Here is an 18,523-nt window from a genome sequence, read left to right on the forward strand (position 1 = left end):
CCTTTTGTGCTGACACAGCTGCTCTGACCGTACTCTCCCTGCAAGCCAACACCATCGTTACTCACTGAGCACTTACAGCCCCGTAAGGGAACCTGAAGATATGCTGTGAAACCCAAATCATCACAGCTGTATCGATCAGAGCTGTTTCTAATGACAGATGTGTCTGTTTTGTCTGAAACAAAAAATGTTTTCCTGTGTATATAGTAAGAAATTATCTTTTCTGTGCACAAGTTACTCAACAGATGGGGTTTTGGCTGTTGCTTTCTGAGGCACCTATCATGTTTTTACAGGTAGAAAGTCAACAGAACAGGAAACTAACATGTAGAGGAGGCAAAGAAATCTTAAAGTTTTCAGTTAGGCTTTTTTTTTATTTCAATCAATAGTTTAACAAGTGCTTAAACTTCCCCAGCAGTTTAATCTGGAACACAGTTGAGAAGAAAAATATCTTCTATAGCTTTACAAAAATAAAAAGATTTTTTTTCTTTTAAATCCTACACTTTAGGCAAGCACACTCCAACTCAAGCAAGATAGACATTATATCTTAAAATAGAGACTTCTGTTAATAGAAATGACATTTTACCCCAGGGCAGCAGGCACAATATGTAAATGGTATAGAAACAGAATAAGAACACTTGTTTTGGCTTTTCTGATCCCTTTTGTCCTATTTCTTAAATAGAACCTGTTAAACCAATTGGCCTAAGAGTTTCTTCAGGTTACCATTTCTTCTGTGTCAGGTAGCTTCTTGAGTAGGATATTACTGAGGGAAAAGTTTTCACCTGTCTTGGTAACACTGGCAATTACTGAAGATACCAACATTAATGGTTTCATTTTTTTAAAGCTTGTGCATTTCAGCAAGGGACAAATCACTCAGTTTGTAGGTCTTCCACTGCTAAACCACTTCCAGCTTAACTTCTTTAGCAGCCAGGGCTGCCAGCACATGAGGTCAGGTTGGAGAAATAAAATTAATGTAATATATTGTGTCACAAATGTATATGGTACTGCGGAGCAGTTAATTTAGTGTGTGATGAAACCAAAAGATTGGATAAGCTTTAGCTCCTCATTCTGTGCCTGTAAACAAGGAGAAGCCTCACAGAGAGTATGGACTGGCACATAAACTATGCACTCTGTAGACTTACAGCTTTGTCCAACTTGACTCGTATTGGCTAACAGAAAAATAAAAAATATATAAGCACATGGAGGGAAGCTGGTGCTGCATAGGCTAAGAACCCAGGTGATAAAATTATGTTTCTGGTCAACACTACAAATGAACTACAGGAGTCCCCAGATAGATTTCTTGTACTGCATTATGAAGACCTTTTTAAATACTTCCTTTTTAAGTGTCTTTAAATGGCAGGGGAAAAAGATCATTTATTATACAATTTGTACATTGAGTCACATTTGCATGTAGTCTAACCATAAACCTTGGAAAACCCAGGCAAGTCTGTGATTCAAAACAGCTGAGACATGAATGTGCTTTTGGAGGTAAGAACTAGACAGAGCTTTCTCTTGAAACTGATGTAATATTTCTGACATTAGGCAATTTACAGAGGAGCCACATAGTGCTAACCTGTAGATGATTTCCCTGATGAATATAGAAGATCATGCTGTGGAGCAGTTCCTTTGCTCTCTGCTTCAGTCCTGCATCACAAGCACATGCTGATTTCAGCTGGGATTGAGTTGTGTGTGGCACTTGCATGGGGAATGGACGTGGTCTGACAACTCCTAGCCATTGATATTTTTTCAGAGATAGCACTGCCTGACCTGGGAATGGTCAACATTGGTAGAAGAAGCTTTCCTTTGTGATCTAAGGAACATCACGCCATACCCATCCTCTTTAATAAAAACTAACATGAATTCACTCATGCTGCTAGGTCTCAAACAGAAGTCAGAAATTACACTAATGGTCAAGGGACTTGTTTGACTGTAATAGCTCAGTAACCCATTTGGATGCTGACTACAAAACTCAAGTCTAGCTAGAGAAAACCAAACTCCATCCTGGTTCCTAGCTACTCTTTCAGAGACATTGTTTCTCCTTCTTGACCCCTGAGTTAAAACTGTCCTCCTGATGCCCCCTTTACCAGCAACTGATCCAGAGTTGGCTCTTCAAGTAGGTTTGACTATGTGGAGCAGAAAACCATCAAGAAAAGCTGTTCACAGGGCTCAATTCACCATGGTGAGCTGGCTTTCAGCTCCTTCCAGCAGGCTGAAGGAGGATCTGAAGGTGGAGCTGAAGGTGGATGGATGAACACTTTCTCTGGAGACCACTGAACCAACCTGAGCTCCATTCCTGACTCTTAAAAAGTTTTCTGTGACTTTTCATTTGCCTGAGGAAAAAATATGGAAGACGTGATCTGACCTGGCAGCAAGTCTATGATACTGTTCCTTCTCCCCATCCTCCTGCTGTCTCAAAAGCAGGTGAACTGATTTTGTTCCAGATCTGAGGAAACTCACATCCATGTTTTCAAGGAATTCTTTTGCTATAGCAGACAGTGTGAAGACTCACTATATAAAGTTGAAGGACCTTCATTCAAAACATACTTTTCCTGTGATACTGAAAATAACTCACTAAAGGCTCTTTTTCTGACTCAGTACTGAATGGGGCAGCTAGAAGCTGCTGATACTGTAAAGAAACGCTATGACCTTACTCCTTATGTTTCTTACACAGGTTCCTGCTCCTCCTGCAAACCAAAATGTGTACATTAGTAAAAGCCACAGCCGAAAGGCTGCAAGGTTCACTCCCCATTAAAGCAGGGAAGCACGGTTCATCTATGAACTTGTAACTCCTTGCTGGCCTTAAATGTCTCCCCTACAGCCTCCAGAGTCTGCTCCGATTCACATCAGTGCACAAAAGGATATATTTGCCACCGAGGGAAACTTCTGAGTTTCTTTAGCAGGCTCTTGCTGAAGAATGCTCTCTGAGGCCTGTGCCTATCCTATTTCCCAGCAATGTCTCCCCAGACCTCCCCAAACAATACTGATTTAAGCTCTATGAAATTGTGGTACGTATTGGGACAGTTCAGCAAGGAGAAAAGGGAGGACCTGACTGCATTTGGGCATCTCTTGCCCCTCCCTATGGTAAGACTGGGCCAGCGTCCCTCCCTCTGCAGGTCAGTTTCCAGCTGCTTTCTTGCTCTCCTAAGGGCCACGGAGTGCTTGCTGCTGCAACTCTTTTCCTTGTTCCTACATGAGGTCACATCACTAAAAATACACCGCTAAGTAGGTTTGCAGAACATATTAATCCCACCTGCTTCTTTACTTTGTCCACCTGGCTGACACAAATACTGCACACTAAGCATGCAGAGTAAGGCCTCAGGAATATGAAAACAGAAGTTGTCCCTGCAGCCTTGTACTGGCAGCTTACCTGCACTGTGTGCAACCAATAGAAAAAATGCTGCTGCTGGCTGGCTTTGAGTGGGCTTGGTTGTAACTGCTTGCTAGTTACAAAGGGAGGCCTCAAAGCAATTACATAGCTAACGAAATTGAATGAGAAAATATTAAACCACTGATTACTTTTACAACTTAATGATTGTAAAAATAGCTTAAATTACTTGGAATATTCTTTTTTCTTTTTTTAATTAGAGGTGTTAACCATTTAGCACTTTTGGAACAGAGGGCTGTTGATCTGCTGATTCTTTTTGTATTATGAGCTGTGAGATAATGGCAAGATAAATCTTTGTGGGTTTCCTCCTTATATACATATCTACATCAGAGCTGTGAAGTCAGAGGGGGAAGCTGCTATCACAGTACTGGCACAACACCGAACCCTTTCCCAGAGCTACATTCTGATGAGAACCCAGGCGTTGGGGAGAAGAGCACCACAATGGCAGGATGGTAGAGACAACTGAAGCAGGATCATAAATGTTCATCCCAGCAGTTAAAAGAAAAATAAAATAAAAGGAGACCCCCTCCCTCCCCCCAGAAGTCTGCAGTCCTAAAGTGCAATTACTTTTGTGCAGTCATGTCAGGCCAGGGATCAGACTGGATGAAGTTCAAAGCACAAACATCAAACGAGTGCCGTTCGGGATTCGAGGAGGAAGGGGGAAGTAAGGAAAAGAACAACAGTTCTCAGGCATTCAAGTGCATCAAGAAAATAAATGTCCCTTTCTTTTGGAAGAAAAACAACCCCCAGTCTGGTGGAATCCTGGCTTTGTAGTCACGAAAAATAAGTTGTTTTCACTTCTAGCTGAGAATGTCCCAATATGACACAGTACAAATAAACAACAAAGCAAGAGCTGGGGCACTGGGATATTTTTCCGGTGCCCTGCTGCTATACAGCCTTATTTTATTCTCCTCTGGTGACTCTTCAGACCTGGGTACTGATGAGGCGCACTGAATCAGAGGCGTCTGGTAGGAAGTGGCTCTCTTCTCCGGTCGGTCGGGGCTGGACCCGTCGCTCGGCCTCTGCCCATTGTACAGCAAGTACCTGCCTCGGGCATCCTGCTCCATTTTGAAGATTTCGTACTCGGTGTGAGGTAGGCGGATGCCAAGCGCAATGCAGCCGTTCGTGTGGGTGACATCTTGCTGCACCCCGACTTGCCAGGATCCCTGTGCTCCGCACTCATTCCCGTTGAAGACATTGAGCAGCGAGGCTGTGGATATATCCATCGGAGTGACCTTCATGTGATTCACTGTGAGAGAGGAAGAGGGGAGCTATTAGCAGAGGGACAGAAACAAAAGCAAAGCCAACATGCAGATTGGGGCCTGTTAAATCAAAATTGTCTCCCCTTGTTCATTTTTAAATGAATTTTTCCTATTATAGGTGTGGCCAGCAAATCTATTTGCATCACTTTATTTCTATGACTTTGTGCAAAAATTGCTTTTTGCATAGAACCATTCCCCTCCTCCAACTCAGTTGAAAAAAAACCTGACAGCCACATATCTCAGCCAGAGATTAAGCAGAGCTTTTCATAGGTTCCAGACAATCCTTTACAGATAAAACCTGGTTGGTTATATTAGGTGATAGGGAGAAGAGGAAACAATAAAACTTTACTGATGTTTTATTACCATCTGTATTAATCCATAAGTGGGGCTGTTTATCATGTATTTTTCATCATTTTTTAACATCTGTTACCCTGTAAAGCTAATGAAATAATTATTTTCAATTAGGGAACTAGGAAAATATCACAGCTGCACTATCATCATATATTATATTTTCTTTTTTGCATGAATTATAAAATATTGCTGACCTACAGAGAGATGCTTTTTCTCATATCCAAACATTGGCTGCAGCTTGCAGTATCAAATGTAGGAGCGCTGCAGCTTCTTCAGTTCTAACCTGTCTGTATTTCAAAGGAGCTTAAGGCACATAAACTTTTATTTTCCAGCCAAGTTAAAAAAGTTGGGAAAAGCCAAACTGAATGAGCCTACAGAAGCTGAATAGAGATTTTTCCTGGTGTGTGTTTGACACAAGAATATATGAAGAAAGGGGATCTGAATGGATCGGTGCTGACCAAAACAGAAGCAAGTAACTAGCCCTCATGGCTCCCAACACAGCAAAATCCCAAATTCTCTTTCAAGTCATTTTATAGCAATATTTGTTGGGATTTTTATTCTCAGGTTTTATAAACAGATGTTTGACTCAATGGCTCCACAGTTCACATTATTTGCTCTATACGGTGTAAAAGGTAATTTGTAAAAATTGAATGTACAAGTTTTATCAAAACCAAATTAGTGACCTTGGTCTGTAAGGTAAGTTGGCATAGCATAAATTCAAGCAAAAACTGGATTTCACCCCATAAGCTCAGCTAGGACATGCTACATATGCAGCTCTAAAGAACAAAAGTTTGACAGGCAAGGGTATCTCCTGCCTCCTATGAAAATCCCAGATTAGTAAATTATTTCTTATAGTTAGATGCTTTCCTAAATTAGACTCATGCAAGAAGCTTTATGCTTCTCACATGGTAACTGAAATAAGTAGGAGAAGAGCCTACAGAGTGCTTGAGGCTTCCAGAGGCTTTGCTGGGGTTGGTGCCATGGTGGCATGTCGTATTTTGGAGATGTTTGTTTGTGTGAGTGGTTCAGGCCTCTGAGCTCTTTCCATCCAGGGAGCCGTGGGACTGTTTGCACTGGAAGGCTTCTCAGCTGCAGGGACCTGGGTGGCATCACCACTGAGTGCTGCTTTCCAAAGTGCTCGAGGGGTTTTGGTTAGATATGTCTAGTCTTTGTTCTGGTGAGATTAATCAGAGCTGTCTTTAGGGACACTCTTACTTGCTTGAGGGCCCCTTGGAAGCATATATAAAGATGTGTGCTGCTACATCTATCTTTGACAGAAAATTATTTATACTTCTTCAGATCTGAAATGCCTTCTGAAGGTCCTTTTTTCTCTCTGCTGAAGGAGTCCTAGGACATAGATCTAACCTTAGACATTTTTCTTAGATGCTTGAAGTCTGGCCACTGGACTCCAAGACTTAGTGATGGGAAATCTTATTTTCTTGTGCTGTACTTAAAGACCTCTGCCTCAAATGAGTATTGCTTCAGTGGTGTGAAATGCCTAGCAGCTGTATAGTTTGTCTGGGCATTCACACAACGCTTGAAAACTTCCCAAGAAATTATGAACTCCTAAAAATCACATAATGAAACCATCGGAAAACAAATCACTATGAGCAAACTCTGCTCTGGTCCATGACTACCTGACCACCTCTGCCCCCAGTGTAGCAAGTCACTCTACCTTTAAACACAAACTCTGTGCCACCCATCACTTTGGAGGAGTGGACTCCCCGGCTGTAGCGTCCCTTGGCGTAGATGGTGAAGGTGGGGTGCTTGCAGATGGGGTCAGAGTAGTGGTAGTAGTGACCCTCCCAGGTGTTGTTGTTGTCATGGAAGATGAAGTGCCGAGTAAGGAAGAGAACCTCTGGTCGCACCTCGCAGCGCTGGCTCACCCACTCCCCGTGCAGCCCTATGGTCAGATCCGCCTTGGGGGGCAAGATGGGAGGGTGGTGCTCGTCCGAACGGTAGATGATTCTGCACGCGATGCACGTGCGGTCGTGGTTCTGAAACAAAGCAGAGAGAAACCCTTGTTAGGCATTATCTGTGATACAGGGCAATGAATCAGGCCAGCCACTTCATGCTGAAGTGACACCAGCCCCACATTTTAATGGATTGTCATTTCTTATCTTGTTAGTGGTACCTTTGGTTTTGTACGTGTAAGACTGCACAGCAGGAGAGCACTTAAGAGATTAAGTCCCTTGTCTGCGTTTATCTGAAATTAACATATTAGTTCAGCTTTTTATAGAACCTAGAAAAGGCTGACTTTACCTTTCAAATCATATGAGAAGCTGGCAGATAGTAATTTACTATGGTAGGGACTTTGCAACACTTGTGTTAGAAATCAAGACATTTGCTGAGCTCTTATTTTGCATCTGTCTTCTTTTTAGTTGTTAACTTTGGGTACTGTAGATAAACATGGGTGTCCTATGGACATTTTTCTTTTTGGATGGCAGCCTGGGAGAACAGTAACCAGTGATTTTAAACTTTCTTCAGCTTTTCTGAACCCTAATGCAAGTTTGTGAAGTGTGTGACATGGCCAGTTACTGCTGAACGTGGTGAAAGCTTTATGGCCCTCTCCAGCCAGAACAGGGTCTGTGGTGCCTGCTGAGCTCCACGATGGCTCACTGCTGTGGGCCAAGCAGCAGCCTCAAGTAGTTAAGTACCCCAGCCCTAACCATGAGCACAAGGGGTGCCTTACTAGGGGCATGCAGGCTCCAAGTCCACGGCAGGAAGGGAGGGAATTTCACACTGAGGCTTCTGCCTCCTGCCATCAGAAACGACAGGGACCTGTAGGTTGTTCCTAAGGCTAACTCTTTCTGTTTCTGTAAGGTTTTTGTCTTGTTGGCAAAAGTTTGGCCTCTAAGTTTTCAAACTGTGTTTTGCACTTTTTCAATGGCAAGAGAGAGATAGCACCATTAGCTTTTGTCTCTGCTCTGCTAAGCCTTGAATTAAATTTTATAGACCAATAGAGGATTAGGATACTAATTTTTTAGCTCATTTTATTGATGGCAAATAATTAGCTTAAGAAGAACAACCCCTCAAGATAAAAGCAGTGTTGTCACCAAGGGAGGTCGTGGACTCCTCATCCCTGGAGGTGCTGAAGGCCGGTTTGGATGGGGCTTTGAGCACCTTGGTCTAGTGGAAGGTGTCCCTATCCATGGCAGGAGGGTTGGAACTAGATGATCTTTAAGTCCTCTTCCAACTCAAGTTCTGTGATTCTGTTTTCCTGGTGCCTGTGTTGGGTTGGTGATGTGCCATTTGTTTACATCTCAAGACTTGACAGTAGAGGCTTTCTACTCAGCTGGTGATGTGCGGAGGAGCAGCGTCCCCTGAGCTGTAAGCAGGCTTACACTCAGAGTGAAAGACCACACAGATAGCTTGTGCCTTCATCTCTCAAGGGCACTACTTGATCCTTCCTGGAGAGAGGGGGATGCACTGGGGGGGTTACTCGCATCTGCCTTGTTCAAGCTGTGAGGTGTTTTCCTGAAGTGCAGTTCAGAGCACACTGAGTTAAGAGCTAAAGCTCACCATGCAGCAATCGGGAAGAGAGATTTATAGAAATACTTTATCTTTGAGCCCCTTTCCAGCCCTCTTTTTTGAGGTCTCTCTGAAATCCCTACATAATATAAGTGCTAATATTCATTGCTCTTTAGAGTCCATGTGAGCTGCTGTGGAGTCAACATTTCTCCACTCACTGCCTTCAGCTCTGTGAGCTCACTTTAGGGGTGACATTCACACAATCTTCATTAGTGCCCTGAGTTTCTCCAGTAATATGATATGACCGTAGGCATCTTCAGAGAATCAACATACAACTTCCACAATATATCCCTTTAACACATATTATATTTGCCCCCAACCCAGACCAGAAAGTTTTTTTTGCCAAAAGTGAAATCAATGAAAAGTCCACTGTTCTACATCCCTGGGATGTAGAATAATGGTCTATGTGCAAAATAACTATAAATGGTGTAGCTGGTTGATCTGAACCAGTGCTGACCAACAGCCCTGCTCTGAAGAGGAAGGATGTTGGACTTGGTAACCTCCAGAGGATTTTTCCACCCCAAAACACACGGTCTTCTGGGAACTATGTGTCAACATGCAATTCAAGTGGATGCACTTTCCCACTGTGGAGCTTTTTAAATAATGTTAAGATACATTTCTTCGGCTAAATTCCGCAAGCAGGAGCAAGGGCTACTAGTACCTTAGTGAAAAACAAAGAACATTTAAGTGAGTAATTTAACACAACTGGTGAAGTTAGAACAGACTTATATTCAAAAAGTATTTTTGAATTGTAATAGAAATAATGCTTTTTCTTCTTGGACATCAACGTCCAAAAGATGCCACCACTGCTTTGCATGGACACCCACAGAGATCCAGGCCAAGGGATTGCTCTGTGGAAGATGCCAGTGTCTATAAACCACTTGTTTCTCCAGCGTGGCTGTCCTGCCATGAGGTACACTGGTGTCACTCCTCTCTAACACATTAAGGGCTAATAAACTGCGCTGATGACAGTAACTTTACAGCTGTGATTGTCCCACTCAAATAAAGTGAAGCCAGAAAGCGAGACAAAGACAGTGTTATAAAATTAAACGTAGCTTATATAAGCTGAATCGGTCAACAGTAGGACACAATTTCTGCTACAGCCCCTCCTCTATTGAAGTAAATTTGAAAGCTTTTATTATGTCCCAGAGGAGACCCTGGCAGAGCACTATGGGGGTTTGGTTTATATTCACATCTTCTTCTCAGGAGCCTGTCCTCCAAAAACAGTTTTTGAGCCAAGGCAATTTAACCTCAAAATGAGTGATGTCTGTTGCCCTTGTTCAAAATCTGAAGAAAACCAAACAGAAACTCAGCCTGTTGTCTTTCTTGTTCAACCCTTGGCTATGGGATTCCTCTGCTGTTTCTCAGGTCTAGTGGATGGACAAGGTGAAGATCTGTAATCAATCCTATTTGCAACTACATATTTTTTTTACTTTTTTTTTGAACCAGAAAGGACTATCAAGCATAACAGTTCTTTTAGCTGTTCTTCTAGCAGCAATTCTAAAGTTTCATCTCTTCTCCATGCCATTAAAAAAAATAGGTATTATGAGTCAAGGCTCTGATGCTGGGAAGGAATATTCTCATAGTTTGATGTCTTCTCCATCATACTGGAAGTGCAGAAGATGCTGACTGGTAACACCTGCAGCTGCTTAGTCCCTTGCCTGTGGCCAGTGGCAGAGTGGGCAGAAGAAGGCCCATGGAGATCCACAGTGGAAAACAATTCATAACCACAAGCAGCCCCTTTCTCCTTATCAGGGGTGATTTTATGTCTTAGGGCATAAGAAGGGGTTATTTCCCAAAACATAAAACTACACTGTCTGGCATTACACTGTGAGCAGAGTGACTCCTTTGGCAAACTCTAGGAAGGTTCATGTTAACTTTCTGATATTTTTCTGTAGCTCACCTGGCTCTTTGACCTCTGTGGTCCAGAACCAATGTACCTCTGTGCAGCCCTTCCAACTCTGAAGGCTTTGCACCAGCTCTGATGGTCTGGCCAGTTGGGCTGCTAAGAAATGTCCAGCCTGACGGCCTTCTATGTACTGATCACGTGTCTGAATGAAGGGACAGAGGTGAACCATCACTTTTTGCATCAAACCAGGAGTGGGACAGGGAGAGGTTGGGGCAGTGTGGAAGGAAGCAGAACTACACCCTTCCCAGCAGTGAGACATCGCCTGGCTCAGGCACCTCATACGCCCGTACCCTGAATGCATCGGTTCGCTGAGACCAGCACTTGAATCTAAGCCCAAAAAAACCTTTTTTTTTTTTTGCTGTGATACTATCTTTCACAAAGTTATAAACTTCTTAGGAGAAGAATATGCCATGTGTAAACTCCCTCAGCATTATTTTTGCCTGAGTAATGGACAAGGGAAAGATCTAGTTTTGCTATGAGGCAATTCAACTTAATTTTGGAGTAATTTATGTTTAACAATTGACTGTATATTTCCCTCTTGCTTCTTTTTGGACAGCTGCTCTTGGATCTTAATTACACTAGCTGTGGCTTTGCAAATCACTCCCTTTCCATGTGTCTCAGGGAAAGATTATTTTCTAAAAACAGACGTTCAAAGAAAATAGGGAACAGAGACAGAGGACACTTGAGTCCAAACACGATTAAGTACTCTCTAATAAAAAGCTCATTTGGGCATGACATAAACTAAAAAGTAATAAAATGAGCAGCGGACAGGATGAACATCTGTTCTATGTTTTGATTATCTTAGGTGTACAATGCAATATTTTTAATAGTGGGGTCTTGCTTGAAGGACTGGCCCCTGAAATGGCTGGAAGATCCCTTCCCATGATGGGTGCCTCCTTGCAGCTCTGCAACGCCAAATTCATAGTGCCCCAATTCCTCACCCTCCTGGGTGTTTCTTTAAAGCCAATTTCTGAACTAAGCCATGTGTGCTGAAACAAGCCTGAATCTCCAGCTGGAAACTCAGTGTTTGTAGTTGGGGAGAAATTAGCTTGTGATCTGAAAATTTCCACCAACAATTTTTCTTATCCCTCCCTCCTGCTGTCTCAGCTGAAATGGTAATAGGGCCAGAGAGCTCTGGAAGCCAAGCAGGGAGGTTTCTAATAAAAAAAGGCAAACAAGGATGAGGTTCCCTTGATCTTTTTTCCAATTGCTGTGGATACTCAGAAACATAAACCCTCCCAGCATAGTTTAATTTTCTCTTAAGTTCTATAGATTTCTATGGCTGCCTAGGATTAATTTGCCTCTAATAAATTCATGGTGTTCTTTATGACTGAGGCAAAAAAACTTATCATACAAATGGGATGCTCTCGGAGCAATGGTGAAATGAGCTTTCAATAACACCTAGAAACATCTATTTGGAAGGTGTTCCACTTTTGTCTGAATACCTTTGTATTTCGATGCTGTCGTTAAGAGAACAAGACATCTATGGACCAAACAATTTTCCAAACATACAGAAAATGTGTCCTTTCCTTAGGGTCCAAGCAGAAACTGAAATCAGTGCTTAATTTTGAGGCAAGGACCTACAATATGTACTGCAAGTTGTACTTAGGGACAAAGCAAACAAGCACTAATAGTAAAGGGGAGGATGAAAAACTAGTTATTTTTCAACTGCACGCCTTGTTCAAACATATTTGCTCTCTCCCCTGTATATCTAGTTACCCTTTATATCTTGAAAATGTGTCTGTAAATACTATTTGTCTGAAACACCTCCAATTGTAACTTAACCTTTCTCCAGCAGAATTATAATCAATGACTATTCTGATATTTGCTCATTTACATAATGGAAAACTAACATTATCTCAACTATAACTTACTGTTTTTTAAGGGAAGATTCATTGCTCAGACTACTTAGAGTCTGAGAGATGCAGTGCATTCTTAGCAGAACAGACTGAAAAGTTAATGTGATATTTTAAATTAGATTCTTATCCTTAAAAGGACATGGCTAAAGATCTGATTAAGTATACACAGTCTGGAGGAAAAGAGATAGGAAGCAAAATTTTGTTTTCTGGTATTCAATTTTTCTCTGAAAATCAAATGTTTCTCTTCAAAAAAAGGAGAAAAGCATTTTTAGGGATTTCTTAGTATTTATTCTCCATATGATGGAGAATTTTGACCATTTTCTGTCAGGCTCTCTCTGTTGTCTTTACTAGCTGCAAATAGTTGGTATTTTACCAGATTAGACACAGTAAGAAGACAAAAATAATAGAAGGTAGTAATGTATAGTAAGGTCCTAAACCACCTAAAAATATGGCAGCTGCTGTTATAGGAGGCCTGATGCTGGGGCAGATGTAGGACTACTGCTGCTCAGAGCTGACCAGGGCTAAAAAAAGCAGAGGACAATTCTGTGAAGTGGTGAACCCAGTTCCTTTTCTCAGTAGCAGTTTGTTTTAAACATGCAACGTCTTTAAACCTGCATGAAATTGCACAGCAGATTCCCAAAGTAATTCGAGAAATTGTCTCTCCTCTTTTATCTTGAGTTGCTGCACGGTGGACACATCCTTCCCATTCCATAACCAGGTTAAGAGATTCAGGTATCAGCTCTGCCTCAGCAAGATGGAAAGCACATGTTCTTTGCAATTGTCTGGGCTGACACTGGGCTCCTCACTCACCTCTCCCCCCCACCATCAATGGCAGTGTGAAGCCAAAACCCAGAAGCAGGTCTCATTCATGGTTGGAAAAGGAGGACAGGTTGCACCTATACAGTAGGGTGAGAAGCAAGGGACAGCAAAATCCCCAGCACTCATCCCAGCTCCCTTCTGCACCCTCCCATCACTGAGGAAGATGCTCCTGACCAAGCTGTGGAGCCCACGTGAGGAAACCCAGGCTCTGGTTGTTCACAGGGTCAGGTTGCTCTTGCACTGGGGGCTTCCCTTTTAGGGTGAATTCTGTGGCCATCTTGTCTGGCATTGGCTATGCCACATAGCACATGACCGGGTCTGGCATGTTGCACCCATCATACCCTCACTGCAGGGCAATGTGAGGTGAGGGAGCAGGCATTGGGTTTCCTCAAGCATGGGCTCAGGCTTGAACTGTGTGTGCAGTACAGATCTAACCGGTGGCCTGGGATCCTGTAGAATCCAACAGTCACAAAAGCTGAGGTAGGAAACCCCTGCCATGTGAATGCACGTATTACTGTGAGGGGAAGTACTGAAGAAGGGAAAGAAAAACCACGTACACCCACCCGAATACCATGTCTCACAGGCAGGGCTAGATGGGACAGGAATGAAGCATGCCTGGTTAGGATGCTTTAAACCTCACCACCCAAGAAAACCGGGTACCAGGTTTTAGTGTCAGTAAGTGAATGCTCCCAGGATGAGTATAAATGGAAATGTTCTCTTGGGAGAACATCAGTTGAAGGAAATGCTTCCAGCTCAACAAAAAACATTGGATGGCTTTGCTTCACAGTGCCAAGGAGCCAAGTCCACAGGAAGGAGACCTTTATGAATTGCTCAGTATAATATCAAGCTCACGTCTCCACCACTCCAGATAACTGCAGACCAAGACAATGCTTTAACAAAAGGCCACAAACTCTCTTCACTGCAAAAGTGATAATCTGCAGGCTTTCCATGACCTCATATGAAGCTGAGTTGACTAATGTGCATTACGCTGGCTCTGGGGAGTTGAGAAGCACGGCTGACACAGTTATAATTCAGCCTGCCAAATGGAATGAAGAACAACAAAGATTTAAAACTTTAATTAAAACTCTTGAAGCAAGTAAAATGCCAGAGAGAGTGGTAACTCCTTTACAGGGTTGTCAGATGGGGATTTCTTTTGGTGGGGAGCAGAGGTGCTGCAAGCAGGAAGGAGGGTAGAGATATGCTCAGATTTATCTGCAAATGTGTACCATATATTCTAAGATATTGAGGAATGGTTTTTATTAACTGTTCTTATGAAGGGAAAGATAGTGAAAGAATCTGAAGGCACTACCATTACACAACTGTCTGATCTACGATGTTAATTCTGTTGCACAACCCTGCATAAAACTGAAATAAACACAAACAACATGAAATGCAAAAGTCTTCTGGTTGTTCTTTTCTGGTGTAAACTACTTTAGCCTGGGAAAAAGACAAGAACAAAGAGAAAACCAGACTTCTCAGATGAATGTGCCTGCATGTCATCTATCCCATTAAAATGATACTAAGTTATGGTGACATGAATGTTTTATGAAGTATTAACAAAAAATATTTCCTGGAAAACCCAAAGGGACAGCTTAAATGTCCATCTTCAAGAACAAAGTATTCCCAAATAAAGCTGCCTTATGTGTTTATTATGCCTTTAAAAAGCAACTTATACAGCCCCTGAACCATGAAGCAATATTACCAGTGAGTCCTCTCTCCCTCTTACAAAGAGATGAAGCAACTGTGCTTAGATTCCAACCATAAAGAAGGTGTCAGTAGTTTAGATACATATCTTGAGTCGATCTGAAGGCCTGTGGTTTATTTTGCTATGCTAAATAGTTAATAGTGTGTCACTGCATTTGTGTTGGAGCAGGCTTTTACTGGAGTTGCAGAACAGACGGTGGTAAGTGCAGATGTGGCAGCTTCAAAGGAGCAGGGCCACAGCCGACAGCACTGCCGAGCACGGCAAGGGCCAACCTCAGCTAGAAGCTGTTTGCTTCTCTCATCTCTGCAGGGCACAACACACACTGTTACTGTTCACAAACCTGGAATTAACCCATTTGAACATTCTTCTGAATATTCTTTCTTTGCTTCCCCTCACAATTTCCCCAACCAAGAGCCTTTTTCATGCAATAATGAACAAAAGAAACCCTTCAAGTCTTGGCTTAATCTAAAAGTCTAGTGGCACTACTCAGGCAAACAAAGGAGTTTTGTCTGCCAAAATTTTACTTTTTGGTTGAGATAATGTTTTGCATATTTCTCTGAGGCACTTCACATGTTGAACTTCTATTTATTAACTTATGATTGCATTTCCCCGTGAGCTCCTCAAGTACATAACATTCCCCTATAGATGAAGTCACTGCATTTCAAAGAGATGAAGACTCAAATTCTGAAAAGCACAGAAAACTTTGCACACTTTGTTCTTTCACCACCTGGCTAAAGGAAAGCCCTGACACCAGTCTCCATACATTGAATCTTTATTAGCTGCAAATGCGAGGTGCTGCTGGAAGTCAGCTCTCAGAGGTGAATAAACCTGTAAAAGACAACTAATCCACTGGAATCACGTTTTCAAGGGAAAATGTCCTACTGAAAGAGCATGGCCAGCAAACGTTTGAGCATGACAAAGAGCGAAGGTTATCCTAGCACTTTCTAGGCTTCTTATGATGTTCCAGACCACTCTGGCCTTATTCCTAAGCAATGATCTAACTAGAATGACCGGTCGTCATAGTCCTGCTCTGATCTTTCCCGTTACTCTGCTAACGATAAAATAGCTCAAGGAGTTCTTTGTTTACAAAGCAATATTACTGAGGCAATTACATGTGAAATAAGTCTCCCAGAACTGCTCTTGTACACATTTTCTGTAGCTTGGAGCAGACATCTCTGAAAACATCTTCTGTGCTGCACAGTGAACAAATACTGCATTCAAGCCTTCCTTCATGCTACAAGTCCCTGTATACATTTGTGATTTTACAGCTAATCATGCAGCCTCCTTGCTGTCATCCTAATTGGGAACATTTTTTGTAGTATACATAATGATGGCCAAGCAGTTTCCCCAGCCTGCCCTTTCCACCCATATGTTCTCTCATGCTGGCTGAAGAAGCTTCATGGGCAATATCTTGAATCACTTGATGCACTTGCAACGCCAAGGGACATCAAAGATGTTCATCTCCATTCATCAGTCAGTCCTAACTGATATCTTGAGCCAGGTTAGGAAACGGCTAAGATAAATCTATAGAGTGATCTATTCATCATCTGCACTCAGGAACTTCCGTGTATTTTACGGGAGGAATTTGTTTAAGGTATGCTCTTATCTAAGAGAATTTGTAAAGCCTTAAGAAATGACATATTATATGTTTTTAAAAGCTCCCTGATTTTATATGAGCACTTGAGATACTGTAATCTGTGAATTTATTCAGATTTGTAGCTCAGCATAAAGCTGTCTGGTTTTTGGACAGCCCTTTTGATTTACCATCCTGTGGTGAAATCACTGCAGGAATTTGGATAAGGTCCAACTGTATTTGTTTAAAGTCCTGATCATGGGGCTTTGGCATTCCTAACATATCCAGCAATCATTTGCTTTTAATTACCGTTCATTTCAACCACACAAGTAATGAATGTGGCTACCACATCCAATTTACAGGCTGTGTAAACTCTTGAGCTGGGTGGAACTTTCTTCTATATAGAGGTTTAACTATAAATTTAACTCAAAATGTGAATCCTCTTAACTTATTTTAGGCAGACCTGTATAAGTCTAAAACATAAATAAATAAAAAGGAAATGAAAAAAGCCTTAAATGAAAGATTCCACACAATACACCTGATTCACTTCAGAGGCAATTTCCTGGCCTCCCCAACCTCTTGGTATGACTGTGGAAACCTTAAAAAAACAAGTTGATTTAACGTTTCTATTTATTCACGGTGTCCAGTTTCCAGAGGAGTCTGTGACTTGTAGTTTTAAACTCAATTTAGCATTTAAACTCATTTTCAGCTGGGTCCCAGTGGAGCAACAATTAGAAAAGGAAAAGAGTTCAAAAAAGAAGGGTTATAACCTTTCAACGGTATGTTTGCCTGGATCCTTTTTTTTTAAAAAAAAGCACTTCTGTTACTATTCTTCTTCCACTTGGCAAACACTAGGTCAGACAGCTGGGTTGAGAACCTGCTGGTATAGAGAACTTCATGCTTAGGTACAAATCAGCACCCAGGGATCTTTAATGGCAGCTAAGGCAAAAGTTCATTTTTCAGGGGTATTGCTGTTTATATCATGCTGAAAGCCTAGTATCAGCAGGCCCAGCTTCTCCTGAGAGAAAAGAAATCTCATGTCAAATCTGCTCATGGGGGACCCACTAGAAAACATAAAGAGAAGCTGCATTGTTGTACACTCAAAACTTGTGTTAAACCTACACATCTTTTGCCATTGAAGGCTCCAGCTGGGACTGGTATCCCAGCAATCCAGATGCTGTATATCTATCTATCTATCTATCTATCTATCTGTATGTATATATGTATATATGCTATACATACATTGTGGGAACAAAACAGACCATGGAGACAATGTCTGCAGGAGAAAAAGAAGTAATGTAACTTGTCAGAAGTCATAATTGGCCAAACTCGGAGTTGAGCAGTAGCCTGCAAGTCAGGACATGGGGGCCCCATTTATTAAACTACTCAGTTTCACCATGGAGAGCTGGAATCTGTATGTATTTTGGTGTACTCTGAGTTAAGCTGTGCTTTCTGTAGTGTCAGCACTTTCTGTCACCATTAGTACTGTTACGAATGGGCTTCCAGCGTCATAAATTCAGCCTCAATGATTCAGGCTTGCCAAGAGCTGGTTACCAAAAATCACTTTTCTTTTCCCCCAGTTCTTGTAAATATATGACATGGAAGCCTCCTCTGTGATCCACACTGCAGGTTCTCCCGACTGGAGTGCTTGGGACCAACTGGACATGTGGGGCTGCAGGATAACAGTGTGTAAGGTGACTCAGGCAGGCAGGCTGAACCTCCTCTTTTCTTCCACATAGAGGTGTCACCCACTCATGTCAGAATGGATGGGATCATGCCTGAAATATTGGGATTTGTAAACATAAAGGAGAGCATCAGTGCTCTCATTGTTTATTTAGCTAACCTGTCCAAAGAAACAGGCCTCTTATGCAAGATCTGATCCCTTAAATTTGAGAATTGTATTTTAAAGGGGCTATATTTTAGAGGGAAAAAAAGATGTTACAGTAGCAGAATAGACAGGCAGGAGAATCATCACCAGTTTGTCCTAAAATTACAGCGGACCTGGACAACAAGCTTAATTTCATAAAGCTGGCTGAGAGTATATTGGACTGTTCTGACTGTAATGAAATTACTACAAGGTGGAAGTGTAGGCATTTACTATGTTATCTGTCAGCCCATAATAAGACAAGTAGATT

General features: G+C 42.0%; 1 protein-coding gene across 1 annotated transcript in view; it reads right to left on the reverse strand.

Moving 5' to 3' along the window:
* Window positions 1-341: 341 nt before the first annotated feature.
* Window positions 342-18,523, reverse strand: part of APCDD1 (APC down-regulated 1) — a 31,714-nt gene continuing 13,532 nt past the window's right edge. Inside the window, exons 4-5 of the mRNA XM_064656946.1 lie at window positions 6,668-6,989; window positions 342-4,628 (exon numbers count right to left, since the gene is read on the reverse strand). Of these exons, the coding sequence (XP_064513016.1) occupies window positions 4,180-4,628; window positions 6,668-6,989 (771 nt within the window). The 3' untranslated portion in view covers window positions 342-4,179. The remainder of the gene's footprint in view (window positions 4,629-6,667; window positions 6,990-18,523) is intronic.

This window comes from Pseudopipra pipra, chromosome 1 (assembly GCF_036250125.1).
Source record: "Pseudopipra pipra isolate bDixPip1 chromosome 1, bDixPip1.hap1, whole genome shotgun sequence".
NCBI classification, from domain to species: domain Eukaryota; kingdom Metazoa; phylum Chordata; class Aves; order Passeriformes; family Pipridae; genus Pseudopipra; species Pseudopipra pipra.